The sequence below is a fragment of the Aphelocoma coerulescens genome, chromosome 1 (genome assembly GCF_041296385.1).
Source record: "Aphelocoma coerulescens isolate FSJ_1873_10779 chromosome 1, UR_Acoe_1.0, whole genome shotgun sequence".
NCBI classification, from domain to species: domain Eukaryota; kingdom Metazoa; phylum Chordata; class Aves; order Passeriformes; family Corvidae; genus Aphelocoma; species Aphelocoma coerulescens.
The window spans coordinates 40,800,525-40,827,037 of NC_091013.1; the positions used below are offsets into that span (position 1 = coordinate 40,800,525).

General features: G+C 39.4%; 1 protein-coding gene across 6 annotated transcripts in view; it reads right to left on the bottom strand.

Annotated features, from left to right (window-relative positions):
- Window positions 1-26,513, bottom strand: part of FARP1 (FERM, ARH/RhoGEF and pleckstrin domain protein 1) — a 206,189-nt gene that overhangs the window by 141,536 nt on the left and 38,140 nt on the right. For all 6 annotated transcript variants that reach the window (XM_069008120.1, XM_069008146.1, XM_069008156.1 and 3 more), the window contains exon 2: window positions 24,052-24,247. In XM_069008120.1, the coding sequence (XP_068864221.1) occupies window positions 24,052-24,222 (171 nt within the window). In that variant the 5' untranslated portion in view covers window positions 24,223-24,247. The remainder of the gene's footprint in view (window positions 1-24,051; window positions 24,248-26,513) is intronic.

The window sequence follows — 26,513 nt, forward strand, 5'->3', positions numbered from 1 at the left end:
TTTGTATTTTGAAAGCAAATGTTACGGGAAATGACATTCTGGCCTTCAGGCATTACACTGAGTTCAGCTAATTAATAGGATAAATTGATTTTTCTTCTTAACGACGCTTGTTTTGATTGATTTGGAAGAAAAAATGTGACATTGCTGATAGCATTAGAAGGGTGAGATTTTAACTTTGTGAGAGAAACACAGCACAGTAATGTACTGGAAAAAGCAGAGTTTTTTTTAAAAAGCTATGTTGAATGGTGTTTTTACTTAGATAGTACATCTGTTAAACATTTTTCAGAAGTTAGAAACTTTTCTAAATCACAGTGGTAGCAGTAAAAAAGACCAACTCCAGCAACAATTCAAGGGTTCAGAACTGCTCCATTCATGTGTTGTTTCCTAGATAGGTGCATTGAAATGAAATGTGACATAAAAGCCACTAAATAGAAATCAGAAAAACCCTTTCTGCTTTGATATTTGGTTTCCCGATCCGAAACAAAGTTAGACTTAGCTAATAAGAAATTCAGTCTTTAAGTGTGTAAACAATTGATGCCTTTTACACAGAGCTGCTTAGGGTCACTCTTCAGTTTCATGAACACACAATTTTTCCCAGACTGTTTTCCTTTCCCAAAGCATCAGTATTAGCTAGAAAACGGTAATAATACAGAAGCTCTCAGCAATTTGAATTTCACAAATATCTATTAGAGAATATTTGTATTTGCTTTTCACGCTTACAGAATTGTAGCCACATGTGAAGTCCATCAACCTACTGTGGGAGCCTTCCCCGGTCTCACCCCCAATACTTTGCAAGTTGGAAGAAAACCAAAACTGACTGCTCTGAGCAACCTAATTTTGGTCTACATATGTTCTACATTGTACTGCATTTCCAGGCAGTGCTTTAGTATACCCTGCATACGCTTTCTCAGGGATAAAATCAGAAGAGAACCTCTGGAATTGCAGAGAACTTATTTATTTATTAATTTATTTAAGCTCTTGGATACTCTGAGAAGTCACTGCATTAAACATGGCAGCAGAAAGAGATGATGGCTGCAGAAGCACGAAAGGCAGTGTGTAACTTTACAGAACTGGCTGTTCGTCTTTCAGCCAGGAGTGAAGCTGCAACTTTGTGAGAAGGAAGGAAGGACTAGACACAAGTAAAGAAGAGCTCCTTACTTGCACCCACCCCTCTGAACCACTGGGGCATGCCAGATGTGCACTTGCCACTCAACGCTGCTGAGCTCCTGGGGAATGAGGCGGAAGCCCATGGACAGACATGTGCTGCCACAGCCCAATTTCCATCCCCAAATCAGCTTTCTGACCTTTCGCCATCCCTGCTTCAGCCTCAGCTTTGGTTTCACTACATGTACTGCAACTAATACAGCCCTCCCAATTATGGCCCTCCCTCCTGGCAATGCCAGGAAAATATAAAGAATAACTCCTCTATGCTCTTCTGCATCTCACAGTTTCCAGGGCTGCTGTTAACAGTGTCTGTATTAAACCCGTGGTGAAGGCTTGTGGCTCTTGATTTAGCATTTTCCATGGAAGGAGTGGCCATATCCTGGCAGCTACCTTCTGTACCTGCACTCCCCACCAAGGGGAACTGAGCCTCAGCCAGGGCCAGGAGCTGCTCTTCATGGAGAGAAAACTCTGGGAGGCTCAGCAGCAGCACAAGTCAGAGTTGCTGGGCTTTGCCTGCTCCCTGAAGCACAAATAAATTAAACCTCAAAACAAATTATTTCCCTGTTAGATGTCTTTCTCTGCATTGCCACATGTATACAGAGGTACTTGCTACAGAGATATCAGCTGTTCTTATTTTAAAATTTTCTTCCAATGTGCTTTCAGTATTAAATGTTATTTGCTGAGGTGTAAGAAAGCACAACCAGCATTCCCAAACTGCTCCTGTGGAAATTATTTAATCCAAGAAAGACAGACACAGGAGCAGGTGAATGAGTAACAAAGACACTGATTGCATTCAAATACAGCAATTTGCACACGGAAGATCAGAATACACTACAATGTTCTCTAGAGCAAATAAGTGTCAGCGTTTTCAGTGAGATTACAAAAAGCCTGACTGGTATTCTCAGAATCATTTGTATTGCTTTATCAACATGCATCTGTCCATGCACAGCAGGAAAAAAGTCATCATAGAGTTTCCAAATCCAAACAACCATACTCTACCACTTAGAAAATAAAACTGCATGATCTTTCCTCTCCTTGATATATTGACTCAAGATAGAAGAGACTATTTTGACTGAGACTGATCTGGGGAACACGTTTCAATAGAGATGCTGCCCCTCAGACACAAGGGATTACAAAAATATTCCTCATGCATACATTAGCCACTAGATAAAAAGAATTTGTAAAATCAATTTAGAAAAAAAGAAACCAACAGAACACTTTCTAAAACAGATATTTTCTAATCCTCTAGCTATGCATACTCTTACTATTAAAAATGCTGAGCTACCTGCATGTACTCAGATTCACTACCTGCATACCTCTTTGCAAACAAACTGCAATTATTTACTAACACTTCAGAAACTTTTTGATTCCAGATACAACATCTTGTAAACGGCAGGCTGTGTTCACAGAGAGCTACTAAAAGTAATACATCATAAACAGTGAATTTACACTACAAGTCTTTGAGAGGGAAACAAGGCTAGTTCCAATGCAACCTCTGGGAAAAAAAATCCCAGGGTATCTATCACCCTAAATCTCTTCTTGTGCAAAGATCAGAAACTGCTCAGCCTTAGTAGTGGATCACCCACATCCTACCAAAGGCAACCTCAAAAACAGGTTCTTCCCGTGACAGAGAGAAGCAAAGATTTCAGCAATCACTACTATCTACCCTGTGCTGCTTAGTTACAGGAAGAATGACCAAGTATTACAGTCAAGACCAACACCACAGGGACATGCCTAACTGGGGCTTAATGTAATCCTAACAAATTTGCCAGTGAAATTTACTCGCCTTTACAATCTTCCAAGTTTGTCACTTCCTGCAGTTTTTGTTATGAAATTCTCAAACCACACAAAACCAAATCAAGTACTGAGATAAAACTCATTCCAATTTTACTCAAATAAAGATGATGATTAAGAAGTCACATTTTATGCAAGCTTCCTCTTAAAAGGAACAACCAAGTTGAAAAAAAATGATGGGGTAAAGTGCTTATTGTCTAACAATCTAAAATTTTCACTTCCTTTGTTCCATGTAAAACACAGTTCAGGACTAAGCCCATTTCTTCCTTGAGCCAGCAATTTTGAATGTTCACTGGAGAAGACAAACATAAAAAGCATAACCTTGCTGAGTATGAATTTGCAGCTTAGTGACAGGCTTTGCAAGTTACCTATAAAGTCTCTGCTCTCCTCCAAAAGATCACCTAAGGTGTTGCCTAGATATTTTGCCACATTTTTTGTTGGTGAAATGGGGACCACAGGATAAAACAGAAACTAGTTATTAGATTTCATCTTTAGTAAAAATATAAAATTAGTCAGATCTAAAAATTGTATCTAGGATGCCTTACTTAGGATACTCTAGTTATGGTATATTGTATTCCTTCATGCTAATCATGCCTGAAGTCATGAACAGAAATGAGAGAAATACAAGCTGAGATTTCAACCATACAATGCTATATTTACCAACTGCAATTAGTGAGTTTTCCCATTCTGCAGTTGCATTCTGCTGGCTTTTCAAATCCAGTGGATAATAAAAGACATAACCACAACCACCTGGTTACATATTCAAATTAATTCAATCCAGATATAAATAGCCTCAATGTAAAAACATGAATTCATAAACTGCTGAGAATTCAGTATCTTAGTTCACTGCTGGAATTAATTTCTTTTCAACAGACTGGTTGTCTAGAGAATACCCATAATGCAGTAAATGAAAACATGTGTGTCACTGCCAGCAGTGAGAATTCATGAAATTGTAACTGATGGATATTAAAAAACCAGATCTGTGATGGGAAACCAATAGTTTGGCAGTCACTAGAATAAGAATGATAAAGCTAAAGATTCCTGGGTTTGGCTGTATTTTCCTCTCACTTAAAAATGAAACAAACGTTGTCTCATATGGAGGTCAATCAGTGGGGTATTGCCAGAGAGAGATGTTTTAAGAAGAGAAGATACAGTTTTTTGCCCTGCTGCAAGAAAGTGGTAGTGGATAAACTACAAGGAAAAAGACTTGCCTATCCCTTGAATACAAAGTATATGCATCACAGTTTAAATCATAAAAATTTCAAGGCATTTTTAAAAATTACAGGAGCAGTCTGAGAATTTGTTATTACCTTGTTCCACAGATATCTCAAAAGAATTATACTTACACTTTCTTTCTAAATTATTCAGGTAGAGGGATACTAGATGCTTTACAAATACTTAACTTTTAATAACTTTCCTGACCTCGCCAACAGCTGCTAATAGTATCAAGTTATACAGATAATTTTTTTTGGCTTTGCATTTGGGGTTCACTTCCCTTGTTAAGGCATTTAACTATCACCTCCATTTCATACATTTTTTTGACTGTCACAGTGCACCTGCCAATCAACAATCTGGGAACGTAGATGCCAGCAGGTACCAAAGTGAAACAGAAGAATCTGGTTACAGACAGAGAATGCAGAACAGCACAATAGCTGCTGATGCCAGCTACGGTTCTGCTTGCATTCAAAACAACAACTGCTGCCTGGTTTAGTAGGTCAAGGTTAATGTGACAAAAATAATCAATGAAGTTAGTAACCCAATGTTTCTGACTTACTAAAACCCTTACTGGGAATGTTTGCAACAAAAATCTTAGACCTGAGCTATTTGGACTCTTGGAAAAGAATTTCTGCCGTGAAAGGGCATTTACATCCCTCTGTAGTGCTATGTTCTCGTGGTCTGGGGTGGGGGGGGGGGGGGGAGAAAGACAAAGGCACATTAAACAGAGTGGGTCTGAGTAAATGTTATGATTAATCAGATTGAATGAAAGCATCCCAAACAAATGGCACATGAGATAAACCCAAGCTTAGTCTAGCTCTAGGGAAAAAAAGTCCTAACCAAGCCATCTATCTATTTATCAAAATGTTTTGTAGCTTATGAAGCCTCATCCCAGAGGATTACACTAGTGCTTCCAGATATCTTTTAACTGTTAGAAATGAATGCAAATGCTTAATCTTTGGCAAGGAATGCTGCTAAAACAACCACATTTTCTCAAATTAGAGAAAACAGTTATTTTCTGATTACTGTACTCTGCTTCATGTGGGGCCCTGCAGAGTGACTGCATTACAGCCATCAACCACCTAGAAATGGTGACGGGAACCAAGCACTGGTACAGGCTGCCCAAAGAGGCTAAGGAGTCCCTATCCCTAGAGGTTTACAAAAGCCACCTGGACATGGTCCTGAGCAATTTGTTCTGGGTGGCCTTGCTTGAGAAGGAAGGTTGGACCAGATGACACCAGGTCCCTTCCAATCTCAGACAGTCTGTGATTCTGTCATATACTAATAAGATACTATAATGTCATTTACTGATACACACATGCTCTCTCACTTTCTCTTTCAACAGTAGATTAATCTGTTTGACTGATAGAAAATCCAACTACTTCTGCTCAAAAGAAGCATGAACAGCAATTAGAGAGAGGTGATTCTCCCCCTCAACTCTACTCCTGTGAGACCCCACATGGAGAACTGCATCCAGCTCTGGGGTCCCCAGCACAGGAAGGACAGGGACCTATTAGGGGGAGTACAGAGGAGATGATCAGAAGCTGAAGCATCTTCTCTATGAGGACAAACACCTGAGAGAGTTGGGGTTGTTCAGCCTGGAGAAGACAAGGCTCCAGGAAGACCTTGGAGCAGCCTTCCACTTAGCACAGGGAGACTGAAAGAAGGCTAGAGAGGGGCTTTTTACAAGGGCATGTAGTCATATGACAAGGGGGAATGGCTTTGAACTGAAAGACAGTAGATTTGATATTAGGAAGATTTGATATTAGGAAGAACTTCTTTATTGTGAGGGTGGTGAGGCACTGGCAGAGGTTGCCCAGAGAAGTGGATGCCCCAGTCCTAGAAGTGTTCAAGGCCAGGTTGGATGGGGCTTTGAGCAACCTTGTATAGTGAAAGCTGTCCCTCCCAAGGAAGGGGGTTGGAATTACACGATCTTTAAGGTCCCTTTCAACTCAAACCATTCTATGCTCAGTGATCTGGAATTCAAAACAGGTTACCTACCTCTAGGAGAAAAATGGGACATTTTGGTAATAGTCATGTTTATTTTGCCTATTAACTGTATGCTTTTAATGCAACTTGCAGAGTTAGATTTGTTGCGGAAGTCCACAGCAAAGTTACCTCCCTCTTAAAAACAATTAAAAGCTTTAGCTCCTGCCCTCAGTAATGAGTGCTTCTTCATGTCTGTGACTTCCTCTGCCCCCATGCAAAGGGAAAAAAATAGACTAAGGCCAAGATTCTTCTCTCTGCTCTTCAGCTTTTCCCATGTGGTTAGCAAGAGTTTGAGACAAACTGGCAGAACATTCCTGCTCCGCTTCAAGTAGCTGTCCTGTTGTGAGAAAGTGCCATTGTACAAAGGAACAGACGGAACTGGGATTCCTGGTGCATTTCCTTTTTCAGCTGGGGACATTAGAAGTCTGACAACACACAGAGCAAAAAAAACAGGAGAGAGAGACATTCAAGTGTTCCCAACACTTGGACCAGAAATAAAAATAAGCAACTAAAGCTTCCTATTTTCTTCTTCCAAATGAAACTAGAGGTCATTTTTTTTAAAGTTAACCTCTCTCACTATATCTGATGCTTCAATGTATGACAAATTCTTTAAAATGCTTTCCTTATTGTAGATAACAGACAGATTACTCAGTAACAAACTTCTAATCAAATTTTATAACTAAAAATATACTAGGTCTTCTTGGAAGCAAAACTGTAAAATAGCTACAGATTTTTTTTAAATTGAATAACCAACTGATATCCTGCTGAACAGGATATCGAGGTCTTTATGATGCAGTACCTGTTTCTGAGAGCTGTGAATGCATGTCTTTTGAATGGCCCCTCTGCTACTGCAGCTGCTTTCTTACAACCAGGATTTCAACCCTTATGTTTATGTTAACGTAAGATTAGCAGTGGTATGTACTCCTCCTTCCCTCTTTTTCACTCATATATAAGGCTTTGAAGCCCCAAGCAGTTGCAAGTCTAAAAACAAGGACTGAAATTCCTTCAACTTGCTAAGAGAAACCTGAGATGTATCCATTGCCTCTTCTCTGAACAACTGAAAAAGCACAATAAATTCCCAACCCTCCTTTCAGCCTTTGCCCAAGGAGCTCTATGAGCAGCTGAAGCAAGCTGCAAAATAAACCTGCAAGCAAAGACTACCCAGTATGCTTGACAAGAAGTCACAGTTACATTCAACATCTCAATTAGTAGTTATATCTACATCATGCATCTACATTTATATATAAAGTGTTCCCATATTTTTAATTACTTCCAGCATGACTGTAATTGCTGCTAACCAAAGTTAAGGAAAAACAGACTTCAGATGAATGTGCAACACAGTTCACCCAGCTCTGTAAGGTTCTGCTGTGTTTAAGAAAGACTGGTTATTTGCATCAAACAGTGCCAGATAACCGTTAATTTTGTGAAGTGGAAAATAAGATAGCACTAGAGCCAGCACCTATTATAATAACCTGTAATCTTAAACTAGAGCTGTAGCTGGTTCATTTAGGGGTGAAAGGAATGTGGTATTTGGGGTTTTTTTGGGTTTTTTAAATTAAAATATATGATTCACTGTGAACAAAGGAATCAGAGCTTACTTTAATTTTGCCAGTTGAGGAAGGGAGAGTAAACTGATACCAGCATTCAAGTGTTTTTTCCAACTGTACCCACAAGATCTACCAAAAGTAAATTAGGGGAAAGCAATTCAGAGCAGTATTTCCTGCCTTTTGAAAGGTCAGTCCAGACCATGTGAATATTTAGTTATCTTCATAAATGATGACCTGGATCTTCAACATCAAAGGTTAGTAAGACTGTGTATTCCAAGAACTATGTAATCTCAATGCATGTTTGTAACCCATGCTGAACCTCTATGACACTTGTTCCAAATACCTTCTAAGCACATAAAACTGCATCACCAAAAATCCATATAGGCCTCAGTAGTTATTGTTAATATCTTTATCTTCAGTAATGATGGAAAAACTGAGAGAAGGTCTGTTCCAAAATACAGTGGAGGTCACTGAAGAGCATTTACAAACACAGAACCCAGATCTGATTTGTCCTCTGAGTCTATATAAGAGGTCAGGATTCTTTCATTAAATTACTAAAAACATCTCCTGGACCACCAGTTTCAGTGCTTAAAGGAGAAGCTTCACTTATCAGTCAATGGAGCATCCACACAGCATTTCCTGGGAGACTTCATTAAAGGAAGTATATGAGGAAGAACAGGCTATAAAATAATGACCTGAGGCTTGTTTTGTTTCAAATACTAGTACCTCAGCATATTTGGTCATCCACACCCAAAATACACATCTATTTTTGTGTTAATTGGTTGTGTGTGCCTTAAGGCTGTTTTCACCTGCTTTCTTCTTGGAAATGGATGATTGACTGGATAGTGTCTCGTGTTGTTTCAAAACTTGGCTTAATGAAATGGTGAGCACCGTTCTTGTGTTCTCTCTTTTCTGAACTTGCCAATTTTAACGTGAATTTCTTTCTTTTCAACTATCTGTTTTGGTGACCCACACAGATGACTTGAGCTGCACTTACTAGGATAAGAAAGAACAATCAAATTATCTCCAGACTCCAGATTTTGTAGACCTGTCACAGTACTATTCTAACCAGTGAGACACCACCGTTCCACATGCTGCTTCACGCAGAACAAACACCAGTGTAGTTACTTCACTTGCTTGTGACCTTTAAGTAACACATTCTTAAGCTATCCCAAAGCATGGAGGCTTTTAGGTGGTAATTATTCATATTAGAGTCAGCCCTTTACCGCTTTCCAGTTGGTGGCCTAGGCAGACTTGAAATGTGTGCTTTCTTCTCTTATTTTTTTGGTTAACAGCCCACCTAGTTAAAATACTGCAAGAGTCTGTGCCTCTACTCTTCCCCAGCAAGCTCGGCAGGCGCTCTGCCAACTCCTCCTTTTCAGTTGTGAGGGAGAACAAGAATATCCTGCTGCAGCAGCCAGCTGGCTACCTTCTCCTGTCAAGGACTTAATACACTTCCATAAAGTATTCAGCTGTTGCTGGATGAGAGACAGAGTGCTCTACAGTGCCTTCTTCAAACAGTCCTCCTCCTTGACTAGCACAGACTGAATGGATGAAAGAACCATATGCAAAGAAACAAGAATGAGGGTACAAACACAGCCTTCATTCTTTGGATAATCAGAAGTCACCTAATTCATCTTAACCTTCAAGCCAAACATTTTCTCTCCAGGACAAAGGCTCACCAGAGAAAAGTTCACGCGAACTTGAAAAATCTTCAAGCTACTTACAAGTTTTATTGTCCTCTCATCATACTTAGCTCAAGTTTGGCTCAATAAAAGCTTTCTTGTATCAAGGGTGAAAACATTTCCATTCTCTTAAAAAGAATGCAAGAAAACCAAACACTTCCAATTTTGTTTTAAACATGAATATTCCCTTTCAATGTCTCTATCTTAAACACTGCATCACCGAGAAAGTGAAAATGAAAGCGTGGAAGAATAGGTAGGACTTGCCAATTCTTACCTTATTTTCTTCATGAATAACAAATTCAGTCAGCACTGGAACTTCTGTTACCATGAGAGCAGAAGCCTACCTTTCCAGTAATTTGGAGTTACCTTGATGGTCATTTCAATAAGATGCTGGAAAACTTGCTCCAGCTACTCACTCTTGCTTTATTTCCCAGCCCTTGTAGAGACAGCCTGTCCTACAGGTGCCAGGCTGCACCCTCATCCCTCTTCTGCCCAAGGGTCAGTACTCACACAGCAAGCAATACTCAGCATCCTATGGCAGCTCTTCCCTGGCAGCTGGCAACAGGCTGAAATCAGGGCAGGAGCCTAGGAAATGAGAAGTTCAGCCCTGGAATGGGTAAAAGGGGCCAGGAGAGCCAGCAGAGCTCCTGCTCTGGTATGAAGATGGGGGCAGCAGAGAGAGGCAATGAACAGATGTGAAGCCAAGTACATTAACTCACTCAAGCAGCTGTGGCAGGAAGTGCCTGGTGGGAATAGAAATCCCCCAATCTTTCTGCATTATGAGAACTCAAAACATCAAACTGCCTCTCAAACAGGTTCCAAAATTAAAACAACTCTTTTGCCAATCACTTGCATTTTCAGAAGCCTGAGTTTCTTTTTAAACTGCTGCAGCTTGCAATATTTAAAAGCATGGAACTGACATAAGCTGACTTACACCACCTTACTGTTAAATTTACCACTTAGGTTTCACTTTGGAAGCCAAGTGTCCACTGTCTTGGGATATGTGAAATGGCCTGTGCCGAGTTGGTTACTTTGGGTATTTTTAATGAAGGTATTTTCTTCACTCAGATGTATTTTAGACTATTGTAATTTGGATTCAATGTATTTCTTAAAAAAACATTCTCCTGACATCAACATTGATAATGCCAAAAATAATTAACAGATTGGTCCCTTTGTGCCCTTACAGAACATGGAAAGAAAGGAGCAGGCAGTTATGTTATGGCTGCACATACAACTTCATGGCTCTAATATGCAACTGTGCCTTAGCAGAATCTAAGGTACAACTTTTAGTTCAGATTAATCATATTAATGTAACAGACTTGCAATTTGCAGTAATTTTTTAAGAGATGCATCATTAACTTTCTGCTGTATGTAAGCATCAATAGGCGGCAATTAAAAAGATGAGCGAGTGAGGGGTTCTGCTTCCAATTCTGACAGACTGCACTGTGCAGTCACTGTTAATTTCTAGTGCTCTTCCTTCATGTGACTGTGTCATGCTGTGATGTTTAAGACACAAAAGGAACAGACCTCCAGTGTTTTAAGTACATACAAAAAAAAAGAAAAAAAAAATCAGGTAAGTTAGAGATGTATACAAGTCCAGCACAATGCTTTCCCCCTATTCTTAATGAGCTTTCTTATACTTCTGCACCTTCAGAAGCTTCTTTTTCCCACCTATCCTACCTTTTTTCCATCACTCTCTTGTCTGGACTTAATCGGCCACTAAAGCAGATATGCCCTTCCCTAAACAAATCCATCTTCTTCACCTAACCCTCTTCTAGTCAGTCAATCACCAAAACACAATTGACACAGATAATAATAATTGGCCCATTTCTGTGATGCAGTTTAAATGGAACAGCTCAAACCGTACAAACCTGAGATTAGTTTTACTTTCATCAATTTAGAGGAAGTAAAAGAAGAAGCAAACTGCTAGAACTTCCCACTACAGGACGTAGGAGGACGTAGGAGGCATCAGCAGATCCAAAAGGGGCTTTGGATGCTGAGGAATGAGGAGAGAAAGGCAGAGGAGTGAGCTCTTGTGCCAGGTTAGGAGACAAAATGTTAAGCCAGCCTCTCTCAGTGTGGTGTTTATGTTTCCATGAAATGATTTTATCAGAGAGGGCCAAGGAAACAGAAAAAATGCAAGAAAACAAAGCCAACAAACTTACTATCTGTCATGCTAGAAGATGTTGCCACATCTTCAGCTGTACCCCAGGGCTATCCTTATAGATGTAATTGTATCCTCACAGTTCTACGTTGTATCCTCATAGCTGCAAATAAAAGAGGACGAGGGAAAAACCCCAACCCCAAAGACCAGAAATGGACACATTGACTCATGGGTCAGGATGAGCCCTCACTCAAAGCTAGCCATATCTCAGCTAGCCATCTCCTCAGAGCAGCCTGAAACACAGCCAGAAACCCAGCTAACAATTGAGGAACACAGAAAATCACGGGCCTAGGCCCCCAGTTCACTCTCTGCTCCTCTTAGACACCAGGAAAGGCACGCAAAAGAAACCCACTCCTGGGCTGAAGCCTGGAAGTGAAGACAAAGGTGTTCTCTTTACAGAGAGGGCTCCATTGCTACAGTGCTTTTCAGCAAGTAACAAATAACTCAGGACAATCGTGACTGAAGAAGAAGAGTTAAAAACAGCTTACATGCTGAGGTACAGGGCTATATACCTACCCAAGCACTTCACGCCCAGTGCAGTGGTTTTCAGCTGATGGCAGCAAGTGCCCAGGAATCCACGGATCATTTCTACAAGAAGCGAGTTCATTGATATGGTATAGCCTTCCACATGCACGACCTTTTCAAAGGAATTTGCGCCACCACTAGCCAGTCTTTTGGGGCCTGCAAATGCCCTCAGAGGAAAACAACAGTAATTGGTGACATCTGTTCACCTGGGACATATCAATACGAGGATCTGATGGCTACAAAGGACAAACGGATTACCTGTGAGTGATACTGAGATGTCTACAAGAGAGGAGAACAAGTTATTTATCTTCAGAAATAATCACAACTCACAAGCAAATTAGCCAGGCATCTTCTGTTAAAATGTCTAGGTAATTTGAAGTTTAAACATTTATACCTAAGCTACCAACAGATTCAAAAAAATCAGTTTGTGTTTATCATTTTAGTTATTTAATCCTGTCATGCTACTTTATTTTCAGGTGAACAAGTTTCATTTTCAAGTAATTATTTAACAGGCAGTAGCTAGTGAATTAATTCTGAGGGTGCTGAAGGGGTTAACCTTCAGTTTAACTCTCAGTAAACCACTACCACTGAGGTTGAGGACTTGATCTCTGGCTTTTTTCTTCCCCCACAGCATCGTAAACAGAAGCTCAATGCAAAACAAAAAAAACCCAACAACTTCACATCCAAAACACATCCAGAAGATATGCAGGAAATCAGCCATTTTGGTGAAACGAGCATCAGCAGCGTTAGCTGACCCTCAAAGACTTGTTCCCTCAGCCCAAGGAAATGCTGAACTGTTTCCTCAGTAACCTTTTGTCACGTCTCCTGGCTAAACTGTGTGTATATGATCTTCCCTGTACTGAAATGTAAGCAGCACGGATCTGAAATGCTCTGCAGAGAAGTGACCTTTCCCACTGAAAGGCATACATACCTGTTCAAAGTTACAAAGGCATCTAGATCTGCTCAAAGTTACTCGCTTCATGGAACAGATACAGAAAGAAATGGCAATGGCTAGACTCAGCCTATGCAGGACAAACAACAAGGTTACCTGCTCCTAATTCTATTTCTCTAACAGCAATCCAATGGCTTCACATGAAAAAAAGTCTGAAAACTTCCAAAGTTGGTGTGAATCCAGGTTTTCATGAGATCTTTGGAAGGGTTTGTTGACTTTTTGAAAGCAGATGCAGTTATGAAAGTCCCTCCTGTTCACAAAGACTGTTCTCCTGTAGCTTGCTATTTCTACCTTGCTCTTCCTGAGATTGCCCAAGTCACAGAGTTGAGCATGTTGTGACACAATCAGCCATTTGTAGCGTTTGCTTTCCACTTGAATTTTATTTTTAGAATCTTCCATAGTCTTTCAAAGCACACATACCCATAATTTGACGTGAAGTAAAAAGCTATGAAGAGCAGTTGAAGGGTCTGACAAACTCTAGAACGTAAGTAAGCTTATGACACGTCTCTCATTTATAAAATGACTACTGGCTCATTTCTTTTATAAGCCCACAGATATGGCTGCAAACACTCATTTGCCACACAGAAAACCTGAAGGCTTCTACCTCAGAACTACAAGTCACAGGCTTAAAAGTGGCAGATTTTCAGCTGGTGACTGAAGTCCAGCTAAGGCTCACAGGAAAAAAAAAATTCTCCAACGTATTAATCCTGAATTCTCACAGTTAAATATTTCTTAGGGACCTTGAGCAATCTGCTCACTGCTGGCCCTGCCTTGAGCCAAGAGCTGGACCAGACTACTTGCAGAGTCCCTTCCCCTCTGTATCATGCTATGAGTGAACACACAAGTGTTTTCATGAAAAGCATTTTCTTTTGCCAGCTGCCACGTGTTTATCGTTGATTGCAGAGGTCTTTCTGAATTACTCTGGAACATCTAAGAGCAGAGAATACTGGGCTATATATACTTCTGGTTGCAGAACTACTCTGTGTGAATCCAGTAATAAAACCTACTTGAAAACGTCCTTTAACATTTGCTGAGAGATACCTTTATATAAAAGCTTTGACAAAGCGTTCTCTTTTACATCACTTTACATGTATTACCTTAATTAATTCTGCAAAATCCCTTTTATTTCAGTTCTGTTCCCCAAAATGGTTGTATCTGAGATTCATTTCAAAAGGCAGCCCTCTCAGAGGAGACTCTTGGATGACACCACTGTATAACGTAACCCAGCTTATGCCCAGTAGCTCCAGTCAAAGTGGCTGAGGATCTAGCTCATCCCTGCCAGCAAGCAGAAAGGCAAGGTGCTCCCCTAACTCACAGTCACTCCAGATCCATACCCTGCTGCTCTGCCAAAATGTGCTCCTTGCAAAAGACCAGAAAGAGAGCTCTACAAGGAGCTATGCTACCTGTCCATACAGTGGATACAAAGATGAATGTTTAATAAGAAAGGACAAAACTAAGATGGTTAGATGGGGGTGAGATGACAGTAGGGAATAAAACTGAGCATCTGCACCAGGGAACAAAGCAATGAAATGTGAAGAGTCATTGAAGAGCAAAAGGTCCCTCTTTATGAATGAAGAACTAGCCTCTGAATGCTAAGCAACATCTACACACAAATACATACTGCACACTATCTACTAAATGGAGATAATTGTAAATTCAGTAAGAACTGTATGAAAATATAATGGCATGAGAACAAGAATTTTAAAACCAAGGCAAACTGAAGAAGAAATTACTCCAGGTTCAACCAGAAAACTAGGTGAAAAGATAACAGTGAAAGAAATGAGAAGAAAAACTCCCTGCTGCTGTGCTCTGCATGAATATTTGCATCTGCCAACAGGCCATCAAAAGCAAATTGGCACCAAGTCATAATTCACCATTTTGCTATTTATATACTGGCAGCATTATGTTTGTGCAATTTCTATCAAAGCCTCCATTTTGGGGATGGGGATAAGAAAAGGAGAAATTCTAATCTACTTCTGCAACTGCTGTTTGTATTCGCTGAGTTATCTGGCACTTGATGTGCCTCATGCATCACTTTTTATTCAAAAATTGACATATTTATCCAAGAATGATTTTAACACTGTAGCCTTGTTCAGATACACACAAAAGCTTTGGCAAACATTTTCAGCCATGCATTTTATGTGATTTACACATACACATTTAATTGTGCGTGTGTATTGTAATCACAGCCTGGTCGAAGTCACTGGAGAAGTGGAGATAAGCTTACAGGTAAGCAGCACATTACTAATTTCTGACAGCTTTTAATACTGGGAACTGGTGGAGTCCCTTTAGACTGTACCAAGATAAGACACACTGCTTTGATCACTGCATCCTAGCTATAAAGGTTTTTTAGTTTAAGATAGTTAAATTTCACTTTCAAACCACAAATTATCTTAGGCAAAATTTGGATATTTCTGCCCACTCTCAGAGTTTGTATGAATGAGAATGTGACTATGCCATTGCAGAAAGTATCCTCAGTTCTGACTGTAGATACAGCCTGTACAACTGATGAGCACTTTCTCCCCTATGCAGCACTACACATGGCTTGTAATACAAAGACCTGATACTGCACTGATGAAGGACACCATCACACAATGAAGCTGGTTAAAGACCCAGGAGATACACCCAGGACTCCTGCACCTTTCCACACTGCTGTCTCCTGTTTCTTTGGAGAATACCCATAGCAAGGAATTGAACCAGCAGTTACAAAGGAGCTGTGGAGAGGCGGAGAGGACAAAAAGGATAAGCAATAGAAGGGGGCATGTTCTAGTACCAAGAAAGGAGGGAACAAGAGGTACCAAATGAGAAAACCAAGGAAGCGCTAAAACATGAACTAATGTCAGCAGGTTGTGTTACCACCAGGCAAAACTTTCTAACAGATAATCATGATCAACTGAGAATAAACTGAAAGGAAAATTAATGGACAATTCAGAACATTTTGCTACTCTTTTATCCTGCACTACATAAGCCTTTGTTTGCACAGATAACTTTCCATTCTGTTCAAAATAATGCTGGAAAGCAGCTGCACAGGGATCTCAAAATCAAGGTACCTTCATCCCTCAAACAGGTTAGAGAACAAGTTACAGCCAGATATGCTTTTGCAATTTAAGATACTGAAAATCAGTGCTCTGAATGGCCATTCACCATGCTGTGTGACAATCACATACCAGTATTAGTTTACATATGAGCCCAAGTTTTCTCCTCTTTTGCTCAGTGCAGAACTATAAACTGGGTGTGCTTTAAAATGCCTCAAGCCTAACACGAGATTGTGCTCTTAGAAAAGCATGTGTATTGTACTTTTACTGTATTTCTTTAACTGTGGACAACACACACTTTTTAAATCCAGGTGGAGAAAGGCAGTTATTTTCTCACAGAAGTTAATCCTGTTCATTTATTATGCCTCTCCAGAACATATGTCCAGAAGCATGGACAACTGTTTTTCATAAAGAGCTTAAGGAAAGTAACTTGAGCTCGACCACCTCGTGTTAACAGAGAAGGGGCTTAAGTAAATCATGTCATGCATGTTTACCACTGCAGCACAGCACCAGTGCACTCTTCCTTCACGGTACATTTTATTTTGCAACTTCTACACTCCTTCCAAAGGTAAGTGATATGGGGAGGAGCTTGGTGAGAGGACCATCCCCATAGCAGGAACTGTTGGAAGAAAAATAAGAGACATTTCCTCTCCCATTATGCATTCAATCCTGTCTGGCTGCTGATTCTGCTCGGATTTGAGGATGATGATAACCATTATATCCATGTCATTTGACTGCATGCATGAGCTGAAGATGTTCCTTACCTTGATACCCAGCTGATCTGTTTCAGGTATGGGGGCTCCACACCTACACTGGATCTACAAATACCACAGCATTTTTCCTTTAAGATTTTTAAACTACATGATACTGTTTCATAGTTAAATGTTACATAAATACAGTTGGACTCAAAGATCTTAAAGGCCTTTTCTGACTTAAATGATTCTATGATTCCCTGTTACTACTGGAACAGAAAAAAGCAGCATGTAGCGATATATAAGCACTTCCAGAGAGCAATTAATCTCATCCTAAAATACACATTTGAGACAGGCATTATGAGCAGCCTGTTCAATGTACCATGCTTTCATCCTACCATGGATGAAAATGATTAGCTGAGGCTTCCACATCTAGCTTTTAAAATTTTCAAGGATGGAAGAGGTGAACCTCAGTCTCAAGGAGAAGGATGCACACAAGAGGCAGTTCAGCTCTCCTCCTGCCTCTGACCAGAGGCAGAACATCCCTCCCATCACCCCTGAAACAGGAAAACATAGAGGTAGCAAAATCAGCCTCCACTTGTACCACTAGCCACCCATACACATACACCTTTAAGAGTAGGGATGGCAAATACCTCCCCCACTGTTCCCTGGACATTTGTCACCTCCAAACGGGCGGCCCAAGGAAATGCCCCAGAACTGGGGAGGGCGCCCACGCTCCCCACACAGACCATCAATCCAGCCTCACCAGTACTGTGCAAACCAACTTACAGGCATAGACACTACTACCAAAATTACCAGCATGATTTCACTGACCCCTTCAGAGTTCATAAACGCTCCCACACTGCCTCTGCATCCACAGCTGCCCTTCCTGTGCCAGCTCCATCCTCTGCTTTGTGCTGGCTCACACATTGGTGCATGACTTGGTGAGTCAGCTCAGCAAGAGAGGGGAAAAGGCAGTATTTGAGAAGCCTTCCCTGATTACAAGTTAGGCTAATTCATTCAAGAAAATTACATTCATTTCCCAGTTATCTTCAAATACATCAATCTAGTCTGAAATGGACTGGATCTGTTGGCACTTAAAATAACATTCCCAGTTATTCTACTCATTCTACAGAATGTTAACAAAGAAATCAGCAGTTTAAACAGTCTGCTGCCCCAGGTTACAGGAGTCTGCTTGTGGATTATTCTCTCTCCCATTTTGAAAAGCATATAAATTATTAACACACATCACTAAAATACCCCATCTTTCAACAAAGATATTCTAAACATTTGTGAACAAAAATCAGTTTACTGCATATCCACTAACAATATTCTGCTGAGAAAAATACAATTGATGTGTTTGAGAGCTGAGGAAAAAAATATTGCTTTTCTTGTAATTTCAGAAGACCCAGCAGAGCTGGCGTGACAATTAGTGAATATTTAAATGCTTGATATTCACTGGAAATAGTCTGACAGCAATGGCCAAATAATTTCAGGCACAAGAAGAAAAGAAAGTCTCAGACTGATGAATAACTGACATTTGACCTGCTGTTCACTTCCTAAGCTGGAAAAAAAAGCAATCCTTATTGAATTGAAGTTGAAGCTGGCTAAGAAAGCATAAAACACTGTTTTACGTTTCTGCATTGCCTTACTGTCTCATGCTCTTTTTATTAAATTGTTTATCTCACTGGTTATAATTGCATATTGAGGAGAGGCGTAAATACTTAGGACAAGGCAATTATCATAGCCCATAAATGTAACAGAAAGTAATTCAAACATTTTTAAAACTGTGGCTGAAATTCTGAATTTAATAGGTAACACAGCACTTGTGGAAATTTATAACAAAGCACATGCAATGTTTGTTATTAACTATTGAGACTTTCTAGTATTTAGCTTTTCCTGGCACACAAACTGGCTTGAAGCTGGTGGGGAGCACCGTCAACAGACAACATTTTCCCCACAAAGGGAACATGAATCACCATCATATGACTGCATGAATAAACAAAACCAGCCAAACAAAAAAAACCCTACCCAGAACATTACCCTCAAGAACCAGACCCCCAACAGGATTATGGAGTCCTTCTCTCTGAAAAATTTGGGATTGAGGCAGAGAAATTCCCTGCAAAGGTACTACATCCAAACTCCAGTGGAAGATAAATAGTTGTAGATCAAGACCATTTGGGCTTTATTCTCTATTCTCAGGTAATCTAAAGCTTTTCCTTCCAAGAGAAGGGAAAACTGAAATGAAATGTTTACAAGTGATATTTACGAAGGATTACACCTTTACCCTGCTTTCTTTGTAAGAGACTCCTGTTGCTTAAGAAACCTGTGTTAATCCTCCAAAGCAGATGACATTTTCCAACCCTGCATATTTCACAAAGCCTGAATATATTCAAAGGGAAAGGAAGTTGACACAATACAAAAAACAGATGTTTAATAAACTTGAGTAATCTGACAGGCAAGCATGTTTTAGTTGTTCCAAAAGACAGCCACAAAAAGGAAGCAACTATTTTCTTGCAGACACAATAAAGAGGAATTTGGTTTGGTTTTAATTAAAGAGATCAGATCCTAACCAAAAGAAGAATCCTAACCTCCTGTGACATACTTTGATCCCACCTTTGATGCCAAAAAGAAAGAAACAGCTCTCACTTGCTATTTAGCATCACTAGTATCATTCCAGGCACATCAGCTTCATTCACCCAGAGAGTAGGATATGATCAGTGACAAGCATCATGTCAGTCAGGGTTCAACTTGGTCTGAGTCACCAAATCATCCTGGCAGTCTAACAAGAGACAAGAGAATCAGTCTTGTCTTCAGCATTACCTAGAAAGGAACAACACTGACTCTATATTTAGGAGTAGTTTTAAAACCAATTTCTTCTGGCAATGAAACAACTATAAAAGTAAATATAATATAAATGGCATAGACATTAAACATGAAAGGGTTTTTTTTCCCAGAAGGATCTGAAGTAGATGCAATCATCAGCTATTTTACTGTTCTTTAAAAACTGTATTTCATTTTCACTTAAACTGCTTTGAATCTACAGGGGAGATCACATCAAAACAAACATATGAAAATCTGTAAGTTTTGCTATGGCTTTATGGACTCAATCATATTCCATTTCAACTAACTTAGGTGAGTAGAAATAAAAGCAGAGGGAAATCAAGCAGTACAGAACTGTACATCTCCAACCTCTATGGTGTAATACTCAACCTCTGTTTGGCAGTGTTGGGTTTTGCAAGTCTTCAGGTTGAAGTGTCAACCATTCAATATGCCCAAGATCTATCTATCTATATACGATTATCATTATGTGTACACAAGAGGAAAAATGTTCTTCCTCCTTCACATTCGTCATTTTAGCTAAAGCTGTTATCCTCCTACCTAGCAAAAAGGAAACATATTTGCTCATTCTATCACATAGTCATAACTCAGCCAAACGCTGGCTGAAACAGAATGCTGTATTTTGGACCTCTGCAGTCTCCAGTTAGCATATCTAACGAACTTTTCAGTAAATACAGCCAAAGTGAAAATTAGAAACAAAAAGCAAGGGAGAAATATATTCCACACTTGCATGCAACAGCATGACCAACAGCTGCAAGTGCTGGATGATCATGAACTCTTGACTCATGGCCTGATTTTCAGGCACTAATCACCTGCAACTGCAGCGGACATCTAGTTCTTGTCTGAGAGTTTGTGACAGACAAAAAACTAAAGGTACAGAAACTCAGTCATAAAATGCTGAATAACTTAACAGAGGGAACGATGTTCTACGTAATTTATCTTCTCATGGCTGAAGAGCCAAAAATGTGCTCAAAAAAGATAACTGATGAATTTTATACTTTCCTTATATGTTCAAGGCAGGAAATACGAAGTCAAAGTCATGTAAATCTTTTTTATTTTTAAAAACAGCAGTGCCAACCTTTCCCCCTCCACCAAGCAGGTGTACCCAATCAGCTAAGTGGACGTGTGTAAAAGATCCACAATTATCTATTCAAGTTTTCACTAGCTTTTTGGAATATAGGAATGCTGGAAGGTTCTGCAATGAAATACCGTTTATTAACAGCACACAGAATAAAAGATTTTTCTTACTTATCTCTTCCTTTTACAATACTGCATTTGCAACAACTGATGAAAAGGTCTTCATTGTGGCTTCTGTTTTTTAAGTCTCCCATACATACACTCTCCACATACTTTGTAGGGTTTTTCCTATTAAAAAAATGCAATGTATGGGCACATAAATAGGCATGTGAATCTCTCTTCTCTCTTTTTTGTTCATTTGGGTTTTTTTTCTTGTGAGAAGTAATACAATGAGCCAAACATGGTATAATTATAGGGCATCAAAGCACTAACACCAAAAGAACTAATTTTCCTTTAAAAACTCAAATGACACTGGAGTTACTTTACTTTTAAACAGCCCAAAGAGCAGCAGCACTGGGGGGTAATGGAAATAGGTCATATTTTCCTCCTGTTTTGTTATATACGGAACAGACACAGAAATCTGATGGATTTGGCACTAACCGTAACAAGTCATCTGTATACAATGTGAGAAAAGGGATTGCTTAAGAGCAAGGATATTGAATCATGCCTCCTGGAATATAATTTAAAACCAAACCAAACCAAAATTCAATAAACAAGAAAAAATAAACGAGCACACAACAAAAACCCAAAACCATGACAACGTTCAAACAAAACAGTAACAAACCCAGTAAAAATACCACACAGATAAGGTCTTATAGCTAATGGGGCGGTGGTGCTGAAGGTATTACAAGAGTAGCACAGAGGTAGGACTAGACAGATGGACAGTCCCAACAACTTCACTAGTTCCCCCAAACTCAGAAGTAGCACCACTATCTGTTTCTGGTTTTATGCAGACTTCATGAGCAAATAATAAACTCGCATCATTAAACTTCATACCATCCTACAAGACACACTACAAGCATCAATAAAACCACCCAAAGTTTGGCTCATTTGCTAACACAGAAAGGTTTGTGTAGCAGAATTCCTGAAATTACAGGAAACACAAATCCTTCTCAATTTATACTTGTATCGTATTTGCAAAGTTATTTTCATAATCATAGCAGCTCAAGTTTTGGAAAGTGTAGTTCAGATCTTCAACCACGCAAAAAGTCTTTAATTCTCCACTGAAAAGCAAGCCCACAGATGTGCTTAGGCATGTATGTTTAACATCTTCTGCCCACGGCCACACTTGCTGCTCCTAAAATATTTTGTTGAAATGGTATCACTTTCCTTTTCTGTGTATACTGCACCAATCTGGCTAAAAACATTAAGTTTATAAATAGGAACATGGAGTTTCCAACATGAATAAACATCTCAATTTAGATGTATTAAAACTTACTCAGTTTTGTGAGATGGGACTAAAACAATTAATACCTTTTAGACCAGACTGAAAACAATGTGTATTCCTCCATTTGACTGTGCATAGGTTAAAGACAAAAGGCTTTAGGAATCTGCTGTAAAAGATTTCATATCTAAGCGTCCTGCATATTTCACCACAAGACTTGACTTTCAAACCAACTAGGCTTTCCTTGAGTAGTGATAGTTATGAAATAAAAGTGTCTGAAAACAATCATATTGAAGTGATCTCAACAGAGAGTTGTTTAAATCCCCAGGTCTTCCAGGTGTTGCTGAAGTTAAATGAAATGCTGATGTCTTCTAATATTAAAGACCAAAAAATACTGTTTTCTCAAACTCCCAGAAGCAAAGCTGGAACTATAGGGTGCACTGCATCCACATGTTCCTTATATTTTCTTCTAAACAATTTAATGAAAGGGACATAATCTCAAAAAGGTTTCTGCACATAATTTTCAATTTTCAAAATACAGTGAAACAGCATCTACAGATAGGTTAAAAAAACCCCGAAACTTGTCTCTTGAATAATAGGGGTATTTATACCACATAAAAGAGCACCAAAATGTTATTAGTGTTTGATAATTTAAACTATAACTACACTTTTTAACAGCAACAATTGTCTCAAGACAGCTTTTACCTGAAGACTGTTTGCTATGGATATTTGGCAGGCGTTCTGAAAAGCACAAAAGCATAACAAGTTGCTATATACATGGGCATTTTGCTTGATGGCAGTTCAGTTCACATGTAACCTGCCTGTCCAGAGAATTTACCTTCCACTAAAATAAAGTCTGAGACTGAACAAACAGTTGTAGTTGGATCACAAACAGCAGCAGAGAGCAGATCAAAAAGTGTGTGCGTGTACACACAGAAAACAGACAAACAAAACCTCATAAACAGGTATCATTTTTTATGATAATTTTCCTAATCAGAATTCCTTCCTGTTTAATGCAGGGATAACATTTTTTAATGCAGGGATAACATTTTACAGAGGTCTAAGACCTCTGTATCTCACTGGTGATCCTCCATTTTACAGAAGGGAAAGCTGAACCAATGAAGGCATGGGAATTACCATAGCTACAGAAAATGCAAGTAACAAAGGATGAAATTTGAACTCCAGTTTCTGCTTTCCTATTCACTGAACCCTGAAGACTTTGAAAAATATACACTCCAGTACACCTCCATAACAGCAGCAGTGCTCAACCACCTTATGTGTTAATTGTGTCAGTCAGCATGGCCCGTTAAAATCATCAGTGGCTACTAACAGATAGGTCGTGTGAAACCGGATTGGTCTTGGTATCAAAACTAATTCTTACTGATTCTACTGATCACAAACACACACAAAAGCAGTAGTAACTCTGTCTCCTTGGCAAGGACAAACCTAGATTAAATTCAATGGGGTACAGAGAAACTTCAGATCTAGAGACTGCTTTTCTTCTTTCCTTGCACTTAACCTGTGTGAAGAGCACTTGCTACATGTAAGAGTGATATGAATTACTGAAAACTTTGATGATTTTCAGTTACTATCCTAAGGACTTGCCAGAGGAAAGACAAAAAAAAAATCTATATAGATCTACAGTCTACTGGATAAAGAGCAAAACAGCAGCAAGAAAGTACATCAACTGTTCAGAAAGAAGAGGAAACCACTGATGTAATATTTGAAGAAAAAACTCACCAAGGACTTTACCCTCTCCTGAAGCTGTTCAAACAGAAATGGAATTAATAACTGCAATCTACAGTTCATTTCCCTGTTTAATCCTATTCTATTGCACCATCATCTCTACACAACAGCCATTTTCTCTGCAACATGAATTCATTAGCCAAAAAATCACAGCTGCAATAAAAAAGATAACTGGCTTGAGAACATGCATTTCCAGAAATGCCTGAATAATCTTTAGCCACCCCAACCTCCACATCCTTACCGGAATGTCAAAAGTTTCTTGTGTGTCATCCAGCATCTGAATTTTGATAGAGACAAGTTTTCCTGGAGGTGTCATAGGTGGTTTCTGTCCATGCTCCAAAGTACTGATCCCAGCATTTTCCTGAGCTCCTAAGCGGGATCCTGCAGTTGGTCTCTGCTCTGTTTCACCCATGTTTAGGGAAACACGTTTCTTATATCTGATGAAAGAATAAGGGCAAAGAAGACCGTATCAGATGATGTTTTGGACATAAGCATTATGGTATATATGCTCACAGCTAGTAAACCATATAACCATTAACAAAATGTAAGAGCCATCACAATTTTTTCTTAATGTCTCAGATGAAGACAAGAAAATCAAGCAAACTTTAAACTTTTCAAAATACACAGGCTAATTGCCTCCTGAAGGTAAGGCTGATAGGCTACAGTACTGCACAAGGGCAAGTTATTCCTTTTCTCCTGGAAAAGCAAACAAGACCACATTGGAAATAGAGCACGACAGAACACAGATTTCAATTAATTATGTAAATTTATTTATGAATCAGGCTGTTATCAGCCCCAGACAGGACTCCCAGAGAAGGTAGGAAGGCGAGAAGACCAGGTGGGACAACTCAGCACTTGCTGACCATCATTCCCTCTTGGCTACATAAGCACTTTTTCCTTCCAGCCTTCTCTGGCCCTTTGCAGTTGCCACCTTGGTAAGGGTCTGTGAAGCAGGAAAGCCAAGGGGTACAAGATTACACCAACTGGACAAACAAATATTTTGTTTACTTTGGGGAGCAGAGCTGCTCTAGACCTGGGACCTGGCCTGATCCCACTCATGAGCCAAGGACTGCGAGGACACGCTACTGGGAAGGCCAGAAAAAAAAGACAACACTGATTGGGAAATTCTTCATTACTTGGCACAACTTTGAACCTTCTTTTTTAATACAACCACCATGAGTTTTACTTGTTGAATGCTACACATCACAGTAGGATTTTATTTCACTTTTCCTACCCTGGTTTTTGACACTCTAGCTGGATTTCCGATGAAACCCACTTTTACTGTCCATTTATCTTTCTTGGTAAATGCATTTTCATTCTGCATGACTTTCATACGGTGATCAATGACCAAAACATGTAGCACACAGATGGGCACACATAGAAATGTAACTTTCCAGCTGAACAGAGGCAGAAGAAGAGTACTGCCAATCACTGCCTGGCTTTAACTCTGAGGTTACAATTTTGGAGAAGCCTATATGGGAAGGAAAGGAAGTACAAGACAGTCTGTGTATCAGTGAATGCATCACCATTTCTACAGGATACTGTAAAGAACAGTGACAGGTAATAAGAAACCAGTTCCCACCACAAGGATAGAATAAAAACAGCCCTGTCTTTGGCAGGTTAAAGTATTTACTACACATTACTCTTCCATGTCCTGACTAATCTGTTCCCACAGATTTTTTACACAACAAATACCCAAGCGTAAAAAATTTTAAAACAGCACTTGGATTAAAAGAAATGTTAGCTGAGAAGGAAGGGAATTAAAAATTATGGATCCCACACTTCTAAGTATCAATTCAATGGGCACAAGTGAAGGAGAAGAAAAAAATGCAGGCAAGATTTTGCAATGATTTGGCACTAACTTGCCCATCAAGCCTGGAAAGATACCAGCAAAACCTACCCAAGTCCATGTCAACCACTACCAGAGAGGCAAATTTTTCCTCAATTATCATTGCAATCTAAAAATCTATGAAGAATTAATTATATTTATCTTATTCTTTAAAATTAATTAAATTTAACCTTTTTGTAAGACAAGCAGTGCCAACAAGAAAGCTGCAGTTGGAGGCAGGAACTCCAGAAAAAAAGACCCCAAGCTCTACATGGAAAGACTCCAGGCCCCTTTAAAAATAAATCTGATTTTCCTGTGTGTGGAGTACAAAGGATCATCTAAAAAGGTAGCACAGGCACCCAGTCTAGAAGTGCACAAAGATACTAGTCCATGTTCATATTAATTCCAAAGCTGTTTTAAGAGCCTTTCTGAAGTCACCACATACCCCAGACAGCACCAAGTGGGCAGAAAGGACCTCTACAACTGCTACATTACTACAGAAATTTTTGGCTATGTTCTTTCCATTAAATCATAAATATAGGAATCAATCCAAGTCAGTTCAAGTAATACCATTAAATAATCAATGCATAGAAATATTACAGACATGAAACCCTTCTATAAATGTTCTTCTGACTAGATGATCTAGTGGCCCACACACACAATCAGACACCCAATAAACTTAATGAAACACATAAAACCCACCTAAATTTAGGAGCCAAAAAAATCATGGAGGGAAGGTACAAGAAAATCCACTCCATATATACAGCTGAGGTATTTTTTATCCTTATTAACAGTTAGTAATAGAGAAATTCTTGTTTAACATATCTCTATACACACACTTTCCTTTGGAAGCAAAGATCTAAGAACTATTGGCC